Below are 24,501 nucleotides of genomic sequence, written 5' to 3' on the forward strand. Positions count from 1 at the left end.
AGCGTTAGATGCTGACTTGCCTGTTTTGAGAAGTTGGCTGTAAGATTATGAGTTGGCTGTAAGATTTTTTAACGCTGTTAAATTTTATGAGTTGGCTATTAGATTTTTTAACACTGTTAAATTTTATGAGTTGGCTATTAGATTATTTTGACCACTGTTAGATTTCTTGTAGGCTGTTAGAATGTCATTTGGCTATTAAATTGCAAGTCTGATTTTTTGCGTGGATGGCGTTCCATATGTTCGCATATGAACTTTGGCGCGCAGCAAAACTTACTCTCTTCATCTTCTGTAAACTGTGGTGATAGTTTTAGTTACATATTACCAGTGAAAAATAATAATGAACAACATAGCAATCAAACAAAATACAATTCACCTCGAAGCACAAAATGTTGAATAATTTACAATAATATATCCAGAGTATATCTTGACCTAGTTTTTCAAGCTATTTTAGGTCATTGGTGCTTTGTAAACACATGCACTTGTATCATGGCAGGCGTAGGTTGGAAAGTTTGGAGAAAGTTGCGGATAATTAAGTCAGTTGCATTTCAAAGTTCTAGGTTTTATTCATCTGATGTATGTATATTTTATTACCTTTGTATCACACAGAAATATGTACCGGTATAGTTAACATAGTATATAAAATTAAGTTAGTATCTGGGTTTTAAATCTTATCAGAAAAACGAGCCGAGTCATCGCAGACAGCAAGCAAGGGGCTGTTGCACGGTTACTTAAGATCCAATTGATTCTCATTTGTAGTATATATTGTGGGTGTGGAATCCAATTACAAATGATTTTAAAGATAATAAATGTTTACTTATTTTATTTATTTATTTTTTTTTTTTTAGTGGAACATACGGCATGGTTTGGTTGGTATGGTAGGCAGGTAAGTATCATGGGTAATTCACAAACCATATAGGATAGACTTTTGTCAGTTGACTTGTTGTATACATGTAGTTAAACAATTTTTGATATTGGTATAAGCATTTTCTCACTCAAAAAAGGCACCAAATGACTTGTTTCTTGTGAACAAACATCCTGTTATTCATGTGGCAGCATTTTCAGCCATGCTGATGATGATGTTATATTTTCAGGACTCCTCTTGTTCGCTTGAACAAAGTCAGTGATGAGACCGGTAAATATTTTTCTGTTCATTGATATAACCAGATGGATATAATATGCACTTGCATGCACCTATATGGGTATGTGAGTTGACACATACACTCACATGCGTGTGCACAAATATGCATATGCATGCACACACGCACACAGATACACACACACACAGAGGATCAGAAAAATATGTCTGGATATTTTGTTCTGTACAATTGCCATGATGTAAACCCATATTTTATGTATTTCTGTAATTTTACTTATAGGCTGTGAGATACTGGCCAAAGCAGAGTTTGCAAATGGTGGGGGTTCTGTCAAGGATAGAGCAGCTTATTTCCTCATTAGGGAAGCGCAAAAAAGTGGTAAGTACACGAAACCATTTTAGCACCTGAATTAATGTTAAGAGAAGCTTGTAATTCTGAAGCCATATATTGAAATCAAGGGATATATGTATCATAATGTGTCCTGTAATTGAAAGTCCAGAGGTTTTTAAATGATTAAAGGTAATGAATTTGTTGAGCCAGTTCTGTTTGTATATTATAAACTTGAAGTCACTTTTTAAAGGTGAGCTGAAGCCTGGAGGAACAGTAGTGGAGGGGACGGCAGGTAACACAGGGATAGGTTTGGCACACCTGTGTCTGGCCATGGGGTACAAGTGTGTAATCTACATGCCCAATACACAGTCACATGTAAGTTTTTTAAAAGCCTCAAACCTGTATGTCTCTTCCATGGATAAAATATAGTTATGTGTTTGTTCGAGGATCATGCATGCTCGCTTGAAAGAGTGGTAGAATTAAGCTTTGCACCTTGGTTTAAGTTTATGGCTTTGATTATCATTTGAAATTGCCATTATTCTAGAAGGGGTTGTATCACAACATTTTTGTCCTTGAAAAGTACTTTGATTTTATTCATTTCATATTTTGTGGTAGTACATACATTGGGTTTCATCATCATTTTGTAAAATACAAAGTTTATGTGTGAGTCTTTTTTTTTTTTTTTTGTTATGTACTCTTACAAATGGCAATAAGTTTCCCTCATTTACATTCAAATAGTCCTTAAAAAGTACTTGAAATAGAGTCTCAAAAGTTATTCTTAATGCTGCTGGATGAATCATGAAGCTGTTGTTGCTACAAGGATGGTTGTTTGATTGCCTTTGTAGTGAGACTAGTCCAAACTGCACAATATTCATTTTTTGGTACAACTAGACCCCATATATATCTTCAATTGAGTACTTAAAGGGTTTGCTTCATGCTGTCAGAATGGCCTGAACGGAACATATTCTCCAGAAAACATGCCCAACTAACGATATCTTTATCCAAATACACAAATTAAAAGCTCATTTTGTAAATTTTTGGCTTTAAAAAACGTCCTATTTGCTCGGCCTGGTAGTTAATGAGCTACGTGGTCACGTGGTCCAATGACGACAATCGAGCCACTAGAGAACAGAGCGTGCTTAGCTGTCAAACTGAGCTGCATTGTCTACCTGTAAGATGACTTCTCTGGCTTCTGATAAAAGTTTATACTCATTCAAATCTCTTACCCGAGGGGTCTAAATCCTCGTGAAGCTGTGTAAAACCATTTCCCGTCTAGTCATTTCTTTAACAAGCATTTCATTATGGTTATCCCAAGTTGTATAAAACACTGCATTTTAATGAGTTAAGGGAAATGTTGATTATTGCATATGAGGTCCATGTTATTTGTGAAATTCAATTTATTTTATTAAACCGCTGACACTCCGTCTTGCATACTTTTATTAAACTGAGGTAAACAATGCCCGTTACCTTTACAAGTCCTATATTAATCATCCATCTAACTGGAACTTCCTTTACCTCTTAATTAGAGGGTTAAATGGCATTCAATTTGTCTTGCTTGTATCGAACGCACTCTCTATCTAAGCTTTACTCCAGTTATCTCAGGTAAAAATCTTACCTGTGCGTTAGTTACAAAACGCAGCTCCCGTAGACCTGGGGGTACTAGATAAAATCTGAACACCAGGTTTATCGAGGAGCTAGAGAAAGAAAGGAAGAATTTTTCCTGCACAACTTCATAGGAATTTTAACACGGACTTGAGCCAGCTTAGACCTCCAAACTAACAGGGTGACATGGGCAATTTTCACAAACAAATCATAAAACTATATTTCAGTTAACCTCCTTTAAAATAAATATACCGTTCTGGGTAAATTAAAATGGTTATTAAATCGCAAGAATATTTTTGACTTAAATGATGATTTTATTATTAATGGAAATTAAGCTACTATATGAGGTACATTTGCTGTGATTACGCTGTCCTTCATGTTTTGCGTAAGTCTACATTTTGCTGTATGTGCTTGTAATCTTTTTAAATATGTGCGTACAATTTTTGCAGGTCTGGTTACCCCCGTGTTATGTGATGAGAGTATTAATTTGGCAATTAGTTCCTTAGCTTATTTGAATAGAATTGCAGTGTAAAATTTTCAACAAGATGTTGGCGAAATAGCCCATTACTCTTTGTAGGTATTTCCCCCGTCAAAGTTTGTCTAAAATTATCTTTCAATCTTTACTCTTTCAAAGACAGTATAAAGTTACCTGACATATTTTCGTGTAAACTTAATGACAAGCCAAGTGTCTCCAGTTCATTCCGTACTCAATTTTACCCAAGCAAATTTTTTTCTTGAGTAGATCTTTATAGCACGGTGTTATAAGCTTACAAATTTGCAAAAAAAAAAAAATTGCGTACTGAAGAAGAATTTGCGTTTCAAGTTATAAAATGATCAATCTTTTAAATTATTTAATATTTCAGATGAAATAATCTTCAGAAACAAATCCTCAAAGCATAAACGAATTAGGATAACGAACCATTTTATTATAGCAGTTCCCATTTTTTCTTTAATATAACGCTCTTTTTCCTGTTTTTCCTCAACACGTTTTCTTCCACGGAAGCTTCAAGATACCCTGAGAGCAATTTCTTTTATTAATGTCGCGACCGTGTTTGAACTTAATTGTTTAAGTATTGATATTTAACGTCATTTACAAATACCAATAAAATAACCCCATGAAATAAAGGAGATATATTGAAAAATATGAAAGCCCACCAAGACGAGTTTCATACCTGTTATTACCTGGCTTGGGAATTGCAGCGGTGCATAATTAACAGGTTTGTTGTAAACGAGCTTTTGGTCAACTACAATGCATTTAAAATGCATCAGCAATCAGTAAGTTTGCCAACTGATGACAGTTAATCTGAAAGACTACCAACTCTTGATATGATCTAAACCACCTGAGGTGACCATGATCTAGAGCATCGCAACTATTGTCACCGAAGTTAGTAAGTAAGTCACGGAAGACCGTCACAGACAAAGAAAGATTGTCAACGAGAGCTGCAATTTTGGTGAATCCCACGGCAACACACCGAGGCATAACGAAAATTCCTCAACTCCGTTCAACACAACTTTCATTAACTTCTCCGTCTGTATGCACCATGGAGCTCAGTTGAGTCTCATAGACCTTTATCGTGATTGTCGTCACAGTACCACGTGACCCAGATCTGTTGCTTCATTTTTGCATATTGAGGTGAGGTTTACTAAAACGCTTTTTTTCTACTAATAGATTGTTTTTATAATCTTTAAATGGCGGGGATCGATTAAAACATACCTCTAGTGTATAGATTGAGTGCTGTATCTTCAAAATTCGAGAAATGGATTTTTACATGAACATTGTCCTTTAAATGATAAAATAACAGATTAGAACACTAGTGGCTGATATGTTAAAGTGCTGTCTAAAGTGGAAATATAGACACTTGTAATTACACTAAAAAAAACCCTATAATATGATGGTATATTTTGAAGAAAAATGAAAGTTGATTTTAGGGACTAAAAATATTGTATATTTTCAGGAAAAAATTGAGTTACTTCAAACTTTAGGAGCAGATGTCAGACCAGTCCCTGCAGTAGCATGGTCAGACCCCAATAATTATAACCACCAGGTAATGTAGTGTGCCCATTTTTGCCATTCATGTGACAATAGAGCGGACATTCTATTCTATTCTATTCTATTACATGATCATGAATTTTGACTCTTACTGGTTGATTGAAGGGCAGTCCAGTCAATTTTATACCGTATTGATCTCCAAACCAGTCAATATTGGTTAGGGATCAGAAGGTATAATTTTTTAAAGAACTTGATGGTCCCACGACTGGTGGAAAGTCTCAGTAAATATATTATTTTGTGATGTGTTTTTAAACCCAAGTTTGAAAGGAAGTGAAAAAGAATGTTTTCATGTTGACAGTTACTGAGTTCAATTTTTCCTAGTTCTCTATGGTTTGTTTACTATCAAAGATGCCATATTGTAGAAAGCAATTATTGACTTTTCCTCTGGACATTTTTTTCCAGACCTTAGAATTTCAATAATGACCACAAGTTAAAGCCTAGGTCATTATCGCATTTCTTGGCTCTCAACGTAATGACCACATGGAAACACCAATAATTACTTTTGTTTGATTCACTGTAAATCAAATTTTTGTTCAGCATTTGTGGCTTTCTATTTGTCCGTCATGGTGGCAGGTTATCACAGATATAAGCTTAATGTCTTTTTGATAGTGTTGCCCATAGCAATTGGCCATTTGAAAAATCTCGCACTGCAATAAATGGTCATCAACACATGAATTTATTACCTTGAAAAAACACTCAATATCTAGATTTATGTCTTGTTTTTCTCAGTTCAAAACACAAAGTTATACCATAACATATCATATCATATCATATTATAGGCTAAACGTTTTGCTGAAAGTTTGGATAATGCTGTGTGGACAAATCAGTTTGACAACACTGCCAACAGATTAGCACACATAGAAACTACAGGACCAGAAATATGGCAGCAGACAGGTAAGATGTGGGCCGTCAGTATACTTGTTAGGTAAGAGTCTGGCACAGATTTGATATTAGGTTTTTGAAACGAAGAGTGAAAATTGAGCCTGTTGAATTGCAATTAAGCCCTTGTGAGACTTTCACCCCCAAGTTAAGAGATTGTATTATGTACTGATATCATAGAATAGCCAGACTGTATTAATTTGGTAAACCGGGAAAATATATTTATACTAATGTGATGCATCCAAGGTGTTTGAGATTAAAATAGCTGTTGCATTAACAACCTCTTTCTTGTGATACCAGTAGGACCCCATTCCCATAGATATTTAGATCTATCTATCCCCCTGGGGAGTCTCACTAGATTTTTGTCAGCTTAACAGGCTTAAATGTCTGTCCCGCCTACTAAAAGCTGTGATGGGGTAATTGACTATGGTGACAGCAATTTTGCCTGAACCCCCAGGGAGTTAGGTCGATCTAGATGGATCGATCTAAATCTCTGGGAATGCAGTCTAAGTTATTCATGTGTGATGGCCTCAAGAGTGATCAAAGTAGGCAACTCAATTAATGCTTTAAATGCAACAAAATTACTTATCTATAGCACAGTTGGTCTTTTGAACTTTCATAATAACTTTTTAAGCATTTACTGTTATCAAACTAATAGGAGATGCACAGAAGATTCAAATCCAATTACCAACAACCTGGTTTTGAATGTAAACCTAATGACACTTGATTACTGTCTGGTTTCTGGAAGCATGCCTCAGATCATGCAGGTGCATTCTTAGTGTACTTTCTACCAGTACATTTACTCAATGCTATTAACTTTTGTTACTTATTGACATTCATTTGGCTGTAACTCATGTTAACAATATACTTTCCTTGTTTCAATTAGTATTGAGTTAGGCATGTAATGAATGATATATTGAAAATATTGTAATATTCGGTCTCTTATTCCATAAATAGCGCTGAAGGTGATCATTTGTCTTCAAAACTGTGTCCACACTTTTCTGGGATATTTATATAGCTAGAGAAATGAGAATGTCTGGGATAATGTTAGCATGTTGTAAATTTACCTAATTTTCTAATACTAAATTATATATATATATATATATATATATATATATATATATATATATATATATATATATATATATATTATGCCACTCAACTGAGAAACTGGCTTAATTTAGATCCCATGAATTTGTGGCATTTGCCTCTAACTGTTTGGCATAATTCTGTACACGTGGGATTTCACAAAAGGAAAGCAAAGCCTATCATAAAAATGAATGATATATTGAAAAAATGAAAATAAAATATATATATATTATGCCACTCAACTGAGAAACTGGCTTAATTTAGATCCCATGAATTTGTGGCATTTGCCTCTAACTGTTTGGCATAATTCTGTACACATGGGATTTCACAAAAGGAAAGCAAAGCCTATCATAAAAAATTATCTGTCTTATTTAACATACATTACCGGCTGATTTAAAACATCTTATGCAAACAGTGATCTGTGACTTAAGCTTGTATTATAAGTTGTATTTATTTACAGTTTGATTATATGATTGATGTATTTTTTTTTTAGATGGTAAAGTGAGTGCTGTGACATTTGGAACTGGTACAGGAGGAACATTAGCAGGTACATAATTAGTAATGACAAAATGTGCTATGTTTCTAGAATCCAGCTCTATATCTTTTTCTTGAAACATGTTATAAAAAAATACAGTTGTGGAAAATGTGTTTTCTAAATATATATTCAAACACACATCCACTTTGCTAAGAGATGCAACAATAGTGTTTTTTGAGGCAAAAAAACATGTACATGCTGGAATTTATTCCTTAAAACACTGTATCTAAATACAACATACTTTTCAACACAACAAGATATGTACATATCTAATATTGTTTTGCTTTAATTGCTGTTTTGATTAAATGTTATTTGCAAGTAATTGGTTATAGTTATATTCAGGAGTTGGGACTTACCTAAAGGAAAAAAACAAAGATATCCAAGTTGTTTTAGCAGATCCACAGGTAAAATACTGGAATAAACTGGGATAAACATTTTTCTATCATTTCTTAGATAGTTGCATGATAATGAACACATCTTTCTCTCTCTGTCTCTCTCTTTTGTGTATGTACATGTACATGCATACTAAACATTACTGATTATACTTACTATCAACCCTTTACAAATTCAACTTTAAGGAAAAATAATAGCTTTATTGATGAACACAGCATCTACTATTTAATCAACCATGTTCACTATTTCAGGGCAGTGTGTTGTACAACTGGTTTAAACATGGTAAACTGGAGAGGTCAGAGGGTAACTCCATCACAGAGGGAATAGGTCAGGGCAGGGTCACTTCAAATCTAGAAGGAGCCCCCATAGATGATGCTATGTGTATCACAGACAAGGAGGCAGTTGAGTATGTAAGTAACATTTTCTTGATAATTTAAGTGCTTGTAGTTTAGGTATGTGTTTTGTAGACTGTCTATTGACCATTTCACAGTTCCCCGACGTTTGACACTGTACATGCCCAAGAATGGGCTTGTGGGATAGATCATGCCAGTGTCGCTGAAATTTCCTTTGATCACACAATACAGATAAATACAGATTTTGACTGCAACTTGCCTTTCTGCATAGCACCTGCCATTTTTGCATCTGGGGCATTACATGTATTATACATTAAGCGCAGATGAATGAGTTTTGATTTAAGTTCTGAAACACTTCTTTCTATGTGCTACTTTTCCATAATGCACTGTGTACATAGGTTGACCCTTCAACCATTAAATGGTCAATGTGATTCTCTTGTTTTTCAAATAAAAATTATTGCCAGACAGATTACTTGATTGTTTTCAAAATTTTCCAGAAATCAACTTACTGTCATTGAAAAGGGTTTTCAATAAGATTATGAGTTTGTTTTTTATATACTTATTTATTGTTATTGTTATGATATGGAACATTCTTGCAAACAATCCTCTCAAATGACAATACTGACATGCACAGCTAAATATACATGTTGTTTGTATAATTAGAGAAGAACAAACATTACAGTTTTTCAACTGTCATTGTTAACCTTTTCAAATTTCTGGGTCATTATCAGACATTCCGGCTGCTGCATGAGGAAGGCTTCTTTGTTGGTGCATCTTCTGGACTTAATGTAGCAGCAGCGGTTAGAGTGGCCAAATCAATGGGACCTGGACATACCATAGTAACAGCATTGTGTGATACCGGGCAGGTAACTTTGGACCACACATTGATTTTATCAAAAGATATTTAGTTCCTTTCATATGATTTAATCTTCATTGGTCTGAAACTTCAAGGTTATTGCTTTGGTTTAAAACTGTGATATAAAGAATTACTGCTTCAAAATTAGAAAGGTTTAAAGTAAGAGTTCTGATATTGCTTTTTTTTAACATTTCAGAGGTATTATGCAAAGCTTTTTAGCAGGAAATTCCTAGATGACAAAGGTAAGGGATGTATAACACCTAAAATGTATAAAGCCATATACAACCAACATGCATCACTAGACAATACCAATAATTTGATTTTTTAAACATGAACAAACTGTAAAGTAGATGTATGCAACTACTATTAAGTTCCGAAGGTCAAATTTAACTATTTTACCCTTAATTTAAATGATGCTTAATTTGAGTTTTCTTTTGTTTTAAATTAAAATTTTTTCATTTTCTTGTGATATTTACACTTTAAAAGTCTTTTAACGATATTGCAATGTTATTGCAAAGATATTTCATTTATTTTAGGCGTACTACAGTACATTCCTGAACCATATAGGATATCTCTCCACGATTAGATATTCTGCATAAGAAATTTTTGAAGAATGTTCACACCATTATCATGAAGATCATCAAATTAATACAGTTTTGAATTTTTATTCTGGATCAGTTTTATCATTCAGGGGCGGATTTAGGCCGTCTTCTGGGTCTTCCGGAAGACGGTCAGATTTTCAAGTTAACATTGTCGAGTATCTATTTTTTTCTGTTGGAAGACGGTCATAATTGGAGGATGAATCAACAAAGATAATTTGGAAGACTGTCAGTAAATAGCTCTGGATCCGCCCTTGTCATTATCAATTTACTATATCAGCATGAGTGAAGTGTTATAGGTATATTAAAACTTGCCCGCTCAATCACAAAATGTCTGACCATGCCTTATTGTCAACTTACATTTTTAACATTATTTTCCTTTAATAAAGTTCAGCTTGGAGACAAAAGACCTTTCAACATAAATTATGGATACAGCTGTGCTGATATGTTGTGAGAGATTGACAAATAATAGCCTGGCTTTCACGTGGGAGAGCCACCTTGGTCGAGTTTGATGGAAGCTAGCCTAAATGGGACCTACACCATGGGAGGTTCCAGAGATATTTTCTGACGGTCTTCCAAATTATATTTGTTGATTTATCCTCCATTTTTGACCGTCTTCCGAAATTAGATACCTGTCAATGTAAACTTGAAAATCTGACCATCTTCTGAAAAATCCAGAAGACAGCCTCAATCCACCCCTGTACACTCTACATGGATTATTAATTAAGGGAGTAAAAACTAGTTTGGCATGATTACATCATAAAACCTTTCAAATCATATCGTTACAGCTGTATTGCTGAGGTGTAACTGTGAAAAGTATTTTTGACATCTTACCAAGGCTGTATTCACAAAGAAACTATCAGACTAGGTAGTTAAACTAACACCCTGGGGACTCTCACTGATTGCAATCAGATTAACATATTTACATGTCCCCTCAGATTAACATATTAACATGCCTCCTCCTGGTGTTGAGTAGAATTCAGAAAAAAACTGGTGATTAAACCAATACACTGGGAATGAGATGAAGGGTGTAGGCCTATATCTGACTGCATTTTGCAAGAGTCTCCATGGAGTTAGTTCAAACTACCTATTACGATAGTTTTATTGTAAACTCACCCCAAACAATGCAGTTAGAATACAGTAAATAGGTATTTGTACAGTACATAGGCATTTAAACATGAAAATTCTCAGACACAAGCCTTCTACAAATTATCATACCTATGCAATTTAACAAAGTTGTTATATTATGTTGTATTAAAGTATATGAGCGAGTAAAGGAAAGATTCATTAAAGATTAGTACAATCCATCATTTTTGCCTTTTTTGTGGTTTATCACAGCTAAATGGTTTCCCTTAATGATTTTCAGAGAAGAAAAATGACAAAGGCACAGAATAGATGAATTCACAAAAAATTGTCACTATCATCAACACATTGTGAAATCATTAGAGGCAGATAGGGTGATTTGGAACCTATTAAAAGTTGAGGAAATGAGGTGTTTGGCCATGGGAGCCTGTAGAGATAGATCTTGGAACAGCATGCACATGCTCACACATGCATGCATTTACACATCAGGCTAATACTTTCCTTTGTCACTGTAGCTCCCTCCTTGCGTGTCAAGTGGCAGTAGAATTCTGGATCAGTGCTGTGCGCTTGATTACATAGGAGGCTGTCACTGTGATACAGCCTGTTGATCTGGGTCTACCTAATTCGTTTACAGAACAAGCTGGGTCTGACAGATCATGCAGGCTTGGTTCAAATTGTCTAATTGCCTTTCAGTGCCCAACACTCATTTCAAACATGGACAGATGCATTTTCTTCGTCTATTAATTGACAAAAAGAAAAATGAGTCTGCTTTATTGGGGAGAAAATTACTTGCCCCATTGTGTAATAGGCCTCTTCTGAAAGTGGAATGCAAAGTCGTCAATCGTGTTAACACACATTCTCAGGAATGTTGAACATTCAACTTTATTTAATAAAAGAATCAGTTATCAAGTCCTTTCTTCTGAAAGTGCACGATTGTCTTGTGTCTATATATTTTTTGCAATTTATTTTTTTTGACATTTGCCTCAGCAGCTCAACAGTTTTTACCACAAAGAGTTCTGTAATTTAATATAGCACTTTGTTAATGTGACCTAAAATTTCTTTTATTGTGGTTATGAATTGATGTATCCTAGGAGAAAAATTGTTAAATGACACAAAAACCTAGCACAGTACAGTACCTTCCTGCACAGAGAACTTATTGTTGTATTTTATGACCAAATAGTGATGATGCTAGGATTATAATTTATACATACAGATAACCCAAGCGTTAGGTTTTCTACTCCCCCCTCCTCTTTGCTTATATAACTGCTGAGCTCACCTGGGTGAAATTATGAAGTTAAATTGATAAATTTAAAAAAGTGGCCATGAATATTCCTATTAGTTGACAGCTGGCACGTAACGTTAAGGCCAAAGCATTATTTACTTTTCCAGTGCCTCTTAAAACAAGAAAAGTCACACACTAACAACAAACGGTGAAAAAGTTTGATAAAGTGCTTATATTTCAAGCTCAGTAAATAAACATTCGCTTAGCACTAATCTACAAGTTGGATACATTAACAATTCAAAATTGGGTTTTGATCAACTTTATTTTCAAATGTGGCAACACAACCTGTTCATAATTGACACAATGACAGTGCGGTGACATGTAGCACAAAAAAACTGCAAGTTGAGTGTTTGGTTTGACGTTGTATTACTCAATATGATATATCGAGTGGCTTTATCAGGTAAATTACACTTTGAGGATGACAGCTGAGGTTCACACGCATCTCTCCTTCTCATACACTCGCTCCTCGCCTCTGTCTTTCTTTCTTTTCCTCTCTCATTCAGTCTCTCAAGTGTTGGCAGCGTTTAACAGATAATTGGACTCATCAATAAAGACAATGGATGTATGTAATCACCGAACGAAGTATAATGTATTATTGAGACTCCTTAAGGGTTGTTTATGGTTCATGTAGCTGAAAAATGTTATCAATAAAAAAACACGAAAGAGTTTCAGTCTTCTCCGTGGGATGTCAGTCTAATTGCTTGCGTAATAAATGTCACCCTTTCCAGAAAACAACAGATGTTAATAACAGCAGCCTCTCGGTTTTTAAATATCATGACGTCTGATTATTTGTTGGATCTCGAGCTGTGAGATTATCTTCGGTGATTATCGCCTTTAAAAACGAGGCAGCAACGGCATTCTACCACACACGCGGACCGGACTCTGAAACGGCAACTTCTACGCTACAGCATAACTACGACGATACACAGCAGGTTGCCTTGTCCAGTTCAAGATTTCCAAGGTCCACTGGCATTTGATAAAGAAAAGTTTACAATGTCCAGAGAGCATCAGTACAGTAAGTACCTTTGTTTGTGAACTTTTTGAATAATTGCCGTGCATATTTCAAGTTTACAAGTACGTATTTTTTATTTTTAATAAGTATCAAGATTCAAACCGTTATTTTTAATAAGTATCCCGAAAGTTGTTTTAATTCACAAGATCTTTTTGAGACATTTCATGTGGTTTGCCCAAAAGTTTGAAGAAAACCAATTCCAAATGCTTAAACAAAAAAGAGAAAACTTGGCGGTTTTACGACTCATATTTGTTTTAGATTCTGGGCTTAGAAGTCATTAAGAATATGGCAAGCTGTTTTCTCAGAGCGCATAATTGAGGATATAAAGTTTTCATAAAATGCAACTGACTGGTTGTTATTTATTTGTTTCCTAGTGACATAGCTGTCCGGCTGCCAAATATTATTCTGCTGACGGTGTCTGCGAAATGATAATCATAAAAATAATTCGTTACTTTTTTGTTGTCCAACAGTTCTGTTTAGCGTCTTCGTATGAAAGAGTAATGTGTTCTCCTACAAAAATCTGCCTTTACGACTAAACAGTAAAACAGTAATATGTTAAAGTAGACACGCAAGGTGTAATGATATGAATACACGGAGTGCAGCAAAGTTCTTTAATCTTTATTGCAGTTTGCTATAAAATCAAAACATTATTCCGTGCTAATACAATCCTTCAGTTTTGAGAAGTATCATCGCATGTGTCTTATCAATAAAGCTGTTCACAATTATAAGGTTATACCTGTATTTGCATTAATGCCAAAAGCTACAGCACCTGCTCCTTCAGAAGTGACAAATTCTTCATCGCGTTTTCACCTACTTATATTTGCTTTGTTTTAATGTACTCGCACCTGCGTTCTTATCATTTTGAGGTGACCGATTGCATATGAAGTTACCCTGGCCTATATCCCATTGTTAATCAATTAGCAAATGAAATAAGAGCGATGTTGACCTATCTGATACTGCCCGAGTTTATACGCAAGTTGATGATACATGTAACAAGCACTTCAGGCGGTTTTTTTTTTTTTTTTTTTTTTTTTTTCAAATTGTAGCCACGTTCTCTCGGCATGTTGACGACGATTGCTCTAAGTTGTGGTGCCCTGTTGAACAATTATCTTAGAACTTCAAAGAATGCACCATATTTTTCCACGACTTTCAAGTTAAGCTTTATTGAACTGCAAATCGCTCATGGTTCTGTGCAGGATATAAATGGTCCGTAACCTTTGTATACTATAAACATCACAAAGATGATATGATAACAATGGAATTATGGAACGTCTCTTCAGCAACCTGATAAGTCTCAACTGAATGGTTAAACTTCTTTCGCGTACTTGTATTTTTTTTAGACTGGTGGGTAATGGGGTTACTTAAATACGCGTAGCTATCACATTACATAACCAGACATACATATAGAACGAGTGACGTTGAGTTCAAATACCGAACGTGTTGTTGTGTTGCTGTTACAAATATGCTATTGCAATGAAAAGTTCTTAAAACCATGCCCTGTATGTATACCAGTGCTGTCGCCAGGATAGTCGCAATTAGTGACAGGGTAACTTTTTGTAGATTTCTTTAGCTTTCCAATTTCCCCTAAAAGTATGTTATCTTGGCAGTGAACTATCCAAACATGCCACTTAAACTTCGATCCTCCACCCAAGCCCCTTCCTTCAGCTCTTTCGCTGGGTGCTTAGCGAGAAGACACTAGTATTTTCTATGACGATATTCGTTATAAGCAGGCCATCGATCGAACGCACGACCTCCAGCTCCGGACAGCGAACAGTCTTCAGTTTATGGCACCTCGCCGATATTGACTGAGCGCTATACAAAAAAGCGGTATCTTGTAAACAAGGATGAATATCTCCTTTTGAATTTTTAGCTTAAGGACATGTTTATTATTTCGAATCTTTGCGTTTCTTTTTTTCTGCTATAACATGTCAAAGGCATTTGCGAACGAAAATATAACATACTCTATTTGTAGTTAGCGCTAACATACTCTATTTGTAATGAACGTTAAGTGAAATAAACATCTATATTTGCATAAGACAAGAATTGAATTCGAAAACGTTGATCTTCCTTCTCAGCAAATTGATGGACAATTCCTAATATAAAAATATATATAGCAACCAAAATGCAATGATAAAACCCCACGCCAATCCCAAATCCCAATTCGATTTTTTACACTTCTTGTGACCATATCCTCTAAAACCTTATATTATCGCCTGTAGGCAACTTGTCGAATTATCCTGTTAACAGACAGTCACCAATCCATCAAACCAATGAAAAGACGACCCAATGAAGGGTGACCCTGAGGAGATGATAAATCTAGGCGAAATTTTAGTCTCAGAAAGATCATTTATATTATAAATGTTCAACATAAAACGGGATTAATACAGGTGGCTTAATGCATTAATGTGGGTTTTCCCAAAATTATCTGCGAACTGATAAAACTAATAAGTAAAACTTGTTACCAGGACTCTCATAACTGTAAAGCAATAATACGTTTAATGAAGTAATTTCCTCCTTGGCTTAATGAAAGAACGCAAAGAAGGCGTGGTGTAGCGTTGTGAATCGTTTAAGTCGTGAGGGTGGTTTCTTTGTATTGACATGAAATGAGTTCCGGAGTTAATTTCTATTTCATGACTTACATATCCTATAATCAAACTATTTGTAAACAAGACAAAAAGAAAAAGAAAAAAACGCACGGAGACTCATAATTACTAGAGATGGTAAGGGATTTCGGTGTGGCCTATCGAAATAAATAAAATGATAAGTATAAGTGAATAAAGTGAAGTTGAAAATGGGGCGTTCATGGAGGAGAATGGAAAATGCATTCAAGATTCGTAACATTCATAGCATTTGTACCAATTCTTCTCTCATGTGCCTTCAACATAACCATACGCATAAAAAAACGAGCAGATTCTGGCATTTTACTTTACGGAATATATAATAATAATAATAATTATTATTATTATTTGTACAGTCACATGACACGTTTGTTATGGATTATCAATATTCTAGTTGTTTCAGTGTTTGCAAAACAGAAGTCAGAACCCATTTGTCTGGCTTACAACCGCCCACCAGTTCAAAATGTGTTGAGCCTTTTTTGCTCTGATAAATGGGCCTAGACAGACAGTGGGCGGTGTTAGACATGAATATCGAATTCATAGTTTTTTACCATTCAGGTTTGGTTTTTGTGGCTATAGAGGTAACATGAATGACTGTGTTCTAATAAATGCATATTCTTGATATCCGGAATATTGCCTACAAAAATTGTGTCCTTAACCTGTTTTTAATCTGTTCGCTGACTTTCATTTTCTTGTCTTTGTGTGTGTGTGTGTGTGTGTGTGTGTGTGTGTTTGTGTCTACCAAAAGATTAAAAGAAACTAACAAAAATCTTTTGTATTGGTCCAATCCACACGACTGAGAGTCGTAGTTTTTTGTGGTTAAACTGCTGGTGTAATTCTGATCTGAAAGTAATCTAAATTTACAGTTGCCTCAATATCCCAACGAAGGATTTCTTGTAGAACCAGAGGGTCCAATAAGAGATATCAAATTAAGAAGTTATTGCAGGTTCAAATGTGCCAGTAATGATCTCGCGCCATTTATTAACAAATAAGAGAGAGAGAGATTGCAGACTATGTATATGTACAAAATAAGCCATTTGACAAATCTATCAAGACACTTATTTAATGTATACTGCCACGTGGAAACGGATTACCCATACTGTTTTCATGATGGGCGTACCTCCCGATAACAATCGAACTGATTGCCAACCTAAGAGCTGTTAATACATTTTATCTCCCGGAATGTGTCCCGTGACACGATTCCTGTGATGCCTTCCCCCGCGAGGCGAATTAAGCACGTTGAAGATATCTTGTGTAATAGTTGTTTTTTCTATCAGTAGAGCCATCAGCTCAATGCTTCCTGCCTCTCCATCCCCTATTAGAGTTTATTTATGCCGATTTGTCTTCGTTAGATGCCCGCCTGTCAGGTAACCATTAAACTCCTTCTAGTAGCAGAGACCGATCCTGACGTACATTTGAGTGATTTGATTTGATACGTCTCCGAGCTTCCCTAACACGGTTAGTATAAATGTTACTGCCACTCTCAAGTCCATCGTGGGTTGATCTTCTTTCTTTTCCTTTCTTTCATTGTCAAAGGCATTGATAATCTTAGATAACATTTCCCCATAAAACATGCACTGAAAGACATATGTCTTTTATTTATTGGCATTTATCCAATGACTAATGCTCCGTCACACAGGCGAAATAGACTGGCGTAGCAGCACTCGATCTTTTAAAAAAGGCCTCGGGTATTGTAGCACATATTTGGTAACCATTTTAGCAGTATACCACCTCCTCATAGCTAAAATTCAATAATCCCGTTGGCCTCTGCTGCATATGTTTGATGACTACAGTCAAGAGATAGGGTCAAATAAAACGCTCTGTACTGTGGGTACTTTCGGGAATTCGCATATAGCAGTGTATTGCAGTTTTATCTGTTTTCATTCGTCCCCGATTTAAAAGAATGAATTTCGCCATGTTGGTTGCAAAATTCCATTCAGAAAATTTGCTACAAGCAATAGATAAAAATGACTACATCTATATGTCAACACTTTCTAAAACTAAGATTACGATATAATGTGACGATGCAAGAATAGACTAAACATAAGTTTATCAGCAAATAAAAAAGGGTCCAAACTTAAAGGGGTATCAACTGCGCATTTTGGTCAAAAATGGATTTTTCAGAGGTAAAGGACAATTTTCCACACTTACCAATGGTGAATGAATCCATTCCGACATGTACATTTAAAGTTAGGTCCTGGATTAAACCCCAAAAGTTTTTTAAATAATCTTTTACGAGATTATGGGGCAGCCATGGGGCAGCCATCTATGAAAGTCACGTGATCCGATGGCAAGCACAGATTCCAGAATAATTGTGATAACCGACGTTTTCGGGCAAAATAGAATTAATTATATTTCTATGAGTCGTTTCCAATGTATTTATTGTGAAATATGGATCCCTTAATAAAGATTGCTATCCTTTTAAAGATATACAGCATATTAAGCGATAGTTGATACCTAGTAACGTTTACTAATTCTTACACTAGATTTTACACAACAAATATACTTGCCAAAAAATTAACTGTTCTCTTAGGCAGCAAAAGGCTAAATACATGTATCTGTTCAAAAGTTTTACCTCCGTAAAGCACAGAAGATAAGCAGAAAATATCTGTGCAAATATAATTTTTACAGGTAATATTGTGACTTGTAATATAGGTATTTCTCTCAGTCGTTTTGGCAATTGGGAGGATTTAGTGGCAATGATTTGTCATCAGAGTCGCTTAACATGCATTTTTAATGAGCATGACAGATAAAAACGACTATATGAAAAGAAACAAATATTACAAGTATAGACACCAATAACAATGAATTTCACATCACAAAATTTTACTACTAGTTACCTTTATCAAAACAAATCGTGCTTCTGATGGAGCTATAACTTGCATATTTTTGAATTATTAAAATACAATATGTTGAACTCGATCTTCATAAATGAACCCATTTGGTCATCGTTATCTATGAATTTATTTTAAAAAATATGGACCAAGTATTATACATTTGAATTCGAATGTACACGATAGTGTCAGTTTTTGTTCAAATTCCGTTAATTGCTGTAAACAGACCCGGTCGATAATCACCTTTTTACAGTTAGGTAAACAAACGTATTGAATGCGCTTTATTTAACAGAAACGCTCGGATCTTGTTTTGCAGTAGGCTTATCTCCGGTAGAGACCGCTACTTCTTACTCTGCTACGTCAACCATTACCTTTTCGACCCGTTGAACATGAAGTATCACTTCCGAAGCTTTCGAAACTGACATCAACAGTGAGAAGTTTGATCAATTATCATCAAACGAGTTGTCCCTAACTTTGTATGTCAGCCTTCCAAGAGATGGTTTGCATTAGTACATTCGATTACCGGTTCAATCACTGAGAAGCAATTGAAAATCTAATATATTGCTCGCATAATCTTAGGTGTTAATACCGGTGTAGCCTCGCATCCAATTTAAACTGATGCCGAGCCGTATTTCGTGTTTTTATACAAGTGCAATTAGCGCTACCGAGACAGATTCTGTCTGCCTTTAGACAGTTAAGGAACGATTTATCTTCAGATGTTATGAGCTTCGATAAAAGATGGGCTCTGCCCACTCTTTAGCTTATTGTGTTAATGTGACGCCTTGCCTAAACCAAGAAGTTTTACAACTTCTTGCCTAAACTATCATATAAATGCCACCTTGTTGAAATGCACCGCTCCTTCGCTTACGTACTGTCAAGTATGCTGCAATTGCCCCTCTGACTCTCCTGGCTCGCTGTTAGGGGAATCTCAAGATTACGCCTTTTGGCCCAATAAGACGCTTGTATAGAGACAATGTTTTGATTTGATTTACATCTAGATGGGTGCTTTTTCTTCTTTCAATTATGATGCATGTAAATCTTTTGCAAAATAGAAGATATGATTCAAGTGAAAGTTCAAGCTAATTGTTTTTTAATCTGCAAGTTACCAGCGAATTTCAACATTCGTTTCTCAGAACGGACAAATGTGAAAAAAGTGAGAGGATGATAGTGAAACAAGAATTATACTGTTCGGATAAGCTAGAGTTGAAAGTCTAAGTTTGCTGATGGCAAAAATTGGCTGCACGTTATTTTCTGCTGTCTACCAAAGTAGACATGTATTGATCATGTCGCACAATCTGTAAAGTTCGAATCACCATCTCGGAATCTATTCCCCCTAAAATCATCTACTGCGAGATGTTATCAGATAATCTATCCATCTATCTATCTATCTATCTATCTATATATCTCTCTCAGATAACTTTCAAAACCAAATGATTGGAATCAATGGGCTTACAATGCATAGTAAGAAGCATTTGCATTGTCCTTTCATCGTGACCATTCCACCATTTCCGGTACTTCTCAGAGGCCACGGGAAGGCATTTCCTTTGTTTGATTAACTATGAAGTGCGACTCCTGTCGGATGTAGATGTCATTCAAGTCTAGTAATGGGAACAGGATCGCCCCCATCCGTCTATATGGGAGACCAGTAACGGGCTAGTAAATGCCATACTTTGAGGCTGATTCTCCTCGTAGACGATTTAATGTTCTTTTTAGAGCCTCTTTATTGTTAAAACAATAACAGATCAAACAACTGCCTTGTTTTTGGTGGTTACTTTTAAAACAAACTGGCAATTATAAAAATTGGTTTCAATTTATGTGCGTCTGTTATCCTAAGTAATATTGCATGGAAATAGTTGATATCCGAAGCGGTTTGTCGCAACCCAGACTTTCGATGTAGAATAACAGTGTATTCCTATTATGAAAAAATACGAAGTCAATTTCCTTATCTAATACCTATCTGCTTTGTGATAACGAAAGATAACGTCTGTATTGGTGGGTTCTGCTTATGTTTTTTGGTAACGGTACCTGAAAGATGCTACATTGAGACCGAAAAGCCGAGATAAATCGGTAGTCGTTATTCAAGTTGGCCAACCAAAGCAACTGTCGGTCTGTAACTTAATTTGAAGTGGATTTAAGTTTTCAGTCTTAAAGCTATGACTATCATTCAACTGAAATTCCTTGGTGAAATTTAGTCAAAGAATTAAATTTATTTATATCTAATCACAATTGCGCTCGCATTCATTGCAACAAACGTTTCTTACTTGTCACAAAGCTAATTCACATGACTGAAAGACGAATATGTTTTAATTAAGAGATAGTAATTTTTTTCTTTTTTTTTTTTTTTTTTTTTTTTTTTGCTTTTCTATATCTGTAACACAGTCGGGCACTTTAAGACTTGCTGATATGGTATCTCAACTTTGCATGTGTGACTTTAGAAAGCAGTCATTCGCCTGCACATTGATAAATAATGTACAGCCATTTCTTTTGATGTCCCCTAATTTAATATGACAACCTGCTGTAAAAAAACTGCCACTTTTATTTATAAACTTTAGGAAACAGAAACAACATCCACACCCGTGAGTTTCATTTGTATACGTTCATGCCGTTGCAACATTCCCCTGGTAATCGTGGTGCGTCAAATAAGTTTTATACTGCCTTGTTTTCAAATTCTGTCCAAAGTTTTTGCAACGGCGAGCTACATACTAAACATTATGACACTTTTGTAATATAAACATAATTTATATCCTAATATTTCTTATTTTTATAATCATAAATGTTTTCAATTTTCTCATTTTTAGAGATGGCAGCGTCCGTCATATTTGCATTGTATGCTATAGTAACTGTGGTCGACGCTGCAAATCCGTCTCACTCGGTTTCATCGATCTGGCGGAGAAATTCAGAAACTGGCAGCAGGCATGGCATGAGTTCTATATGGCGAAAAAGGGGGAGAAATAACCTATCGGCAATTTGGAAAAAAGATGACGCTGCTTCTAATTCAGCGGAAGCCGATGTTACGGATCGTATCTGGCTAACTCCCATTTCTCATGTCGCAGACGACGACAACCTGCAGGCGCCTGCGGGTTACGAAGGCGCAACAAGAGAAGACAACGACGTTGAAAAGAGAGGCAGAAACACCATGTCGATTTGGAAGAAAATGTCTCCATACAAGGCCTACAGTGCGATTTGGAAAAGAAACCAGGATTCTTCCAATTTCTATTTTCAAAGGCCACTCCGAAAATCCATTAACCGTGAAGCTAAATGCAAAAGTAACGCCATTCATTTCGATTTTTGTTTTCTGTGTGGGGCCGATTGCGAGGATGCAGGCGTTTACTACGACTGTTGTGCGGGACAAAAATTAGCCGTTGATTTCTGCAAAAAGTGGCTGCTTAAATAGATCTAAAAACGGTCCGAGATAAGGACTTACTACCTGGTGGCTGATATATGCAAATCGATGCACATGCGCAGACACCTAAATTGTAGTTTTAACAATCAAATGGAATTTCTCTCTTATTTATAAACTTTAATGGTATATGTATATGTATTTTTCAGGTCTAACTGGTTTAATACCCACTGACAATGACAGTGCCTTGTCAACACATCATAGATATTCTCTGTTAATTTATTCAGTTGAAATCTAAACTAGTTTGCTCTTTCGTTTTATAGACGTTCTGAATTTAAACTGGCTTCATGTTTTCTTGGATTTAAGACGTTGTAACCTTTATTAGAGAAGACCCTTAAACTCATAACATTATCCAAACAGGGCAGCAATATCGCTAGGCTTGTAACACTGTTTTCAACTAAGCACGAAGAACCTACAAGTTTGTTGACTTAAGATTGCATATTTTGGGTTTTTTTGCCTTTTGAATAAACATTTCTTTATGCAATAATTATGTTAATTATTTTTTTCTTGCTACACACAAGAAAACATTCTAGATAATCAATTCTGAGATGCAGATCTATTCGTATTAGCACGTACAGATATAAAAACATGAAAATTCACTTTGCACTTACGATGTCGAACTCCAAAGCCGATGAAATGATATTTGAAGTATTGGTTCACTGTCCTCTACTGACCTTATCGTGATAAAAACAAAGTTTATAGACCCCTAACTATTATCACGATGATGTAGCTGGTGGCACAAAGTTTCAAAAATCCATCCCCATGTGGCTTTTGACTTAAGCACAGAGGTCATGAATTTTAACCAGGAACCAGCCAATAAGCCAGGTTAAGCTCGTCAATACCGATATAATTTACATATGTCGAGGATATTAAAAGTAATTTTTGGATACATAAAAGTCTTTAGGTTTTTTTCCCAATATCTTTCTTTCATAATGTTATACGATGTTGTTTTTTTTTTAGCTGACGGAAAAACGCTAAATACTGTACTTTTTAAACCCTAGACCACTTACTGATTAGAAAATCGTTGTATAATAATTTTTAACCTTGAAGATATATATGGGCAAATATGCTTGTGCACCTTTAACTGAGCCTAGGCTTCCAGAATTCTGGAAGTAGTTAAATCGAGATTGTGGGTTTCTAGTAAGAGTATCACGTGTAATTGACTTGGATACAGTTCAAAATTTTGTTAATCCCATTGACCCATTTTTGAGTTCTTTCATTGTATCGCACAATGAAGTCCTGTATGTTAGACAAGTTTAAATTCTATGAATAAAATCGTTTGATTTGGTAATGGTTCGGATGTCCCTGCTTAAAAAAGCCATCAAATCATGGTGTGTCCGGCAGACCACAGACAATGATCTTAACGGATAAAGAGGTGCTTGAAGAGATTGAATGCTCTTGTTATTGACTAGTTCAAAGCATTTCATGTAATTTGAACACTTTTTTCTCTAACTTACAATTCCCCATATTTCAATTTGATTTTTTTCGGGCTATATTTTTTAAGGTTGGACTTGATGTCATCTTTATATTTGTCATATCTTTTTTCTGGGACATCATAATGACTTGATACTAAATGGAGGTCCCTTAAATGTGGAATTAGTGGGTAGTGTTTTGTTAACTTTATGTATACATACCCTCCTGGTCCCATGCAGATTCAAGATCTTCTAGAGGGATGAATCAGTCTCCTGGTCAGCGTGCTGGACCAATGGTGGAAATAGAGAGGTCGTTGGCTGGGCATGTTTGCTTTTATCTGGACAAACTCTTATCACGTTGACCCCTAGCCGTTGTCATCTAATCATCAAGGTATCATATACATAAATGAGCAGTTCACTGAATCTATGCTGTCCAGCATCTCATTTGGTTTACTCTGTCTTATAAAAGCCTGATGTATATATTCTTCTTTATGTAATGAAATTACTACTAGTGTCAAAAATGCAAATATTGACTGAAATTAAGCAAAAGAAAAAAGCAACCATCAGATGCCAAAGAGAGAGAACATTTTAGGAAGTCGGCAAATCTTAAATATACATGTAATGCATAGCCCCTCTTTCCGATAATACACCTGTACAGTTCCTGCTTTAGTCCACATCTTTTAGGTATTCATAAAGATGTTTAGTCCGCTAGGGTGTCAGAATCATTTATAGAAAACAAAAATGTAATTTTAAAGTGCGTATCGTTACAATGCACATGGTTGACTGTGTATTAGTCAATACGTCTATAAGTCTATACGTGTATAAGTCTATAAAACAAAAATGGTTCTCATTGTGCAATATTTCAATTTTTTAAACCAGCAACATAGAAAGCATGAGATAATAACAAAACTTTTTAAGGAAGTCATAAAGTATCTTGTATTTAATAAAATGCACTGAATAGTCTGTTTTCACATTTAAAAGTAGTTTATATAACATTTACGACTGGTTTATGGAGTCCGATTTCTGCATTTGTAGTGAAGCAAATATAATGTAAACAGTAACACACGATTGCTTATTTTT

The 24,501-nt window shown here is 35.4% G+C and overlaps 1 protein-coding gene across 3 annotated transcripts; it reads left to right on the forward strand.

Annotated features, from left to right (window-relative positions):
• Window positions 1–417: 417 nt before the first annotated feature.
• LOC106162721 (uncharacterized) lies at window positions 418–11,090 on the forward strand. Of its 3 annotated transcripts, XR_015332940.1 has the most exons (14): window positions 418–573; window positions 846–883; window positions 1,092–1,132; window positions 1,377–1,472; window positions 1,675–1,799; window positions 4,982–5,071; window positions 5,856–5,970; window positions 7,538–7,591; window positions 7,922–7,983; window positions 8,224–8,382; window positions 9,057–9,191; window positions 9,378–9,423; window positions 9,718–9,864; window positions 10,038–11,090. XR_015332940.1 is itself a non-coding variant. In XM_013540118.2 (13 exons), exons 1-13 carry the CDS (start codon window positions 487–489, stop codon window positions 9,765–9,767), a joined length of 1,098 nt encoding a protein of 365 aa, XP_013395572.2. In that variant the 5' UTR covers window positions 418–486; the 3' UTR covers window positions 9,768–11,090. The 3 variants fall into 3 exon arrangements, 2 of the variants coding, with proteins under 2 accessions (XP_013395572.2, XP_086861189.1); XM_013540118.2 differs by having other exon boundaries at window positions 9,718–11,090; XM_087005063.1 differs by having other exon boundaries at window positions 458–533; window positions 9,718–11,090.
• Window positions 11,091–24,501: the final 13,411 nt, after the last annotated feature.

Source organism: Lingula anatina, chromosome 2, assembly GCF_051362555.1.
Source record: "Lingula anatina isolate TDL-2025a chromosome 2, LinAna3.0, whole genome shotgun sequence".
Lineage (NCBI taxonomy): Eukaryota > Metazoa > Brachiopoda > Lingulata > Lingulida > Lingulidae > Lingula > Lingula anatina.

Bases quoted from the DNA above. Each gene is read 5' to 3' on its own strand.
- LOC106162721 (XM_013540118.2), top strand. From the start codon at position 487: ATGGCAGGCGTAGGTTGGAAAGTTTGGAGAAAGTTGCGGATAATTAAG. The intron at 7,592-7,921 runs GTACATAATTAG...AGTTATATTCAG, and splicing joins TACAGGAGGAACATTAGCAG to GAGTTGGGACTTACCTAAAG. The intron at 8,383-9,056 runs GTAAGTAACATT...GGTCATTATCAG, and splicing joins ACAAGGAGGCAGTTGAGTAT to ACATTCCGGCTGCTGCATGA.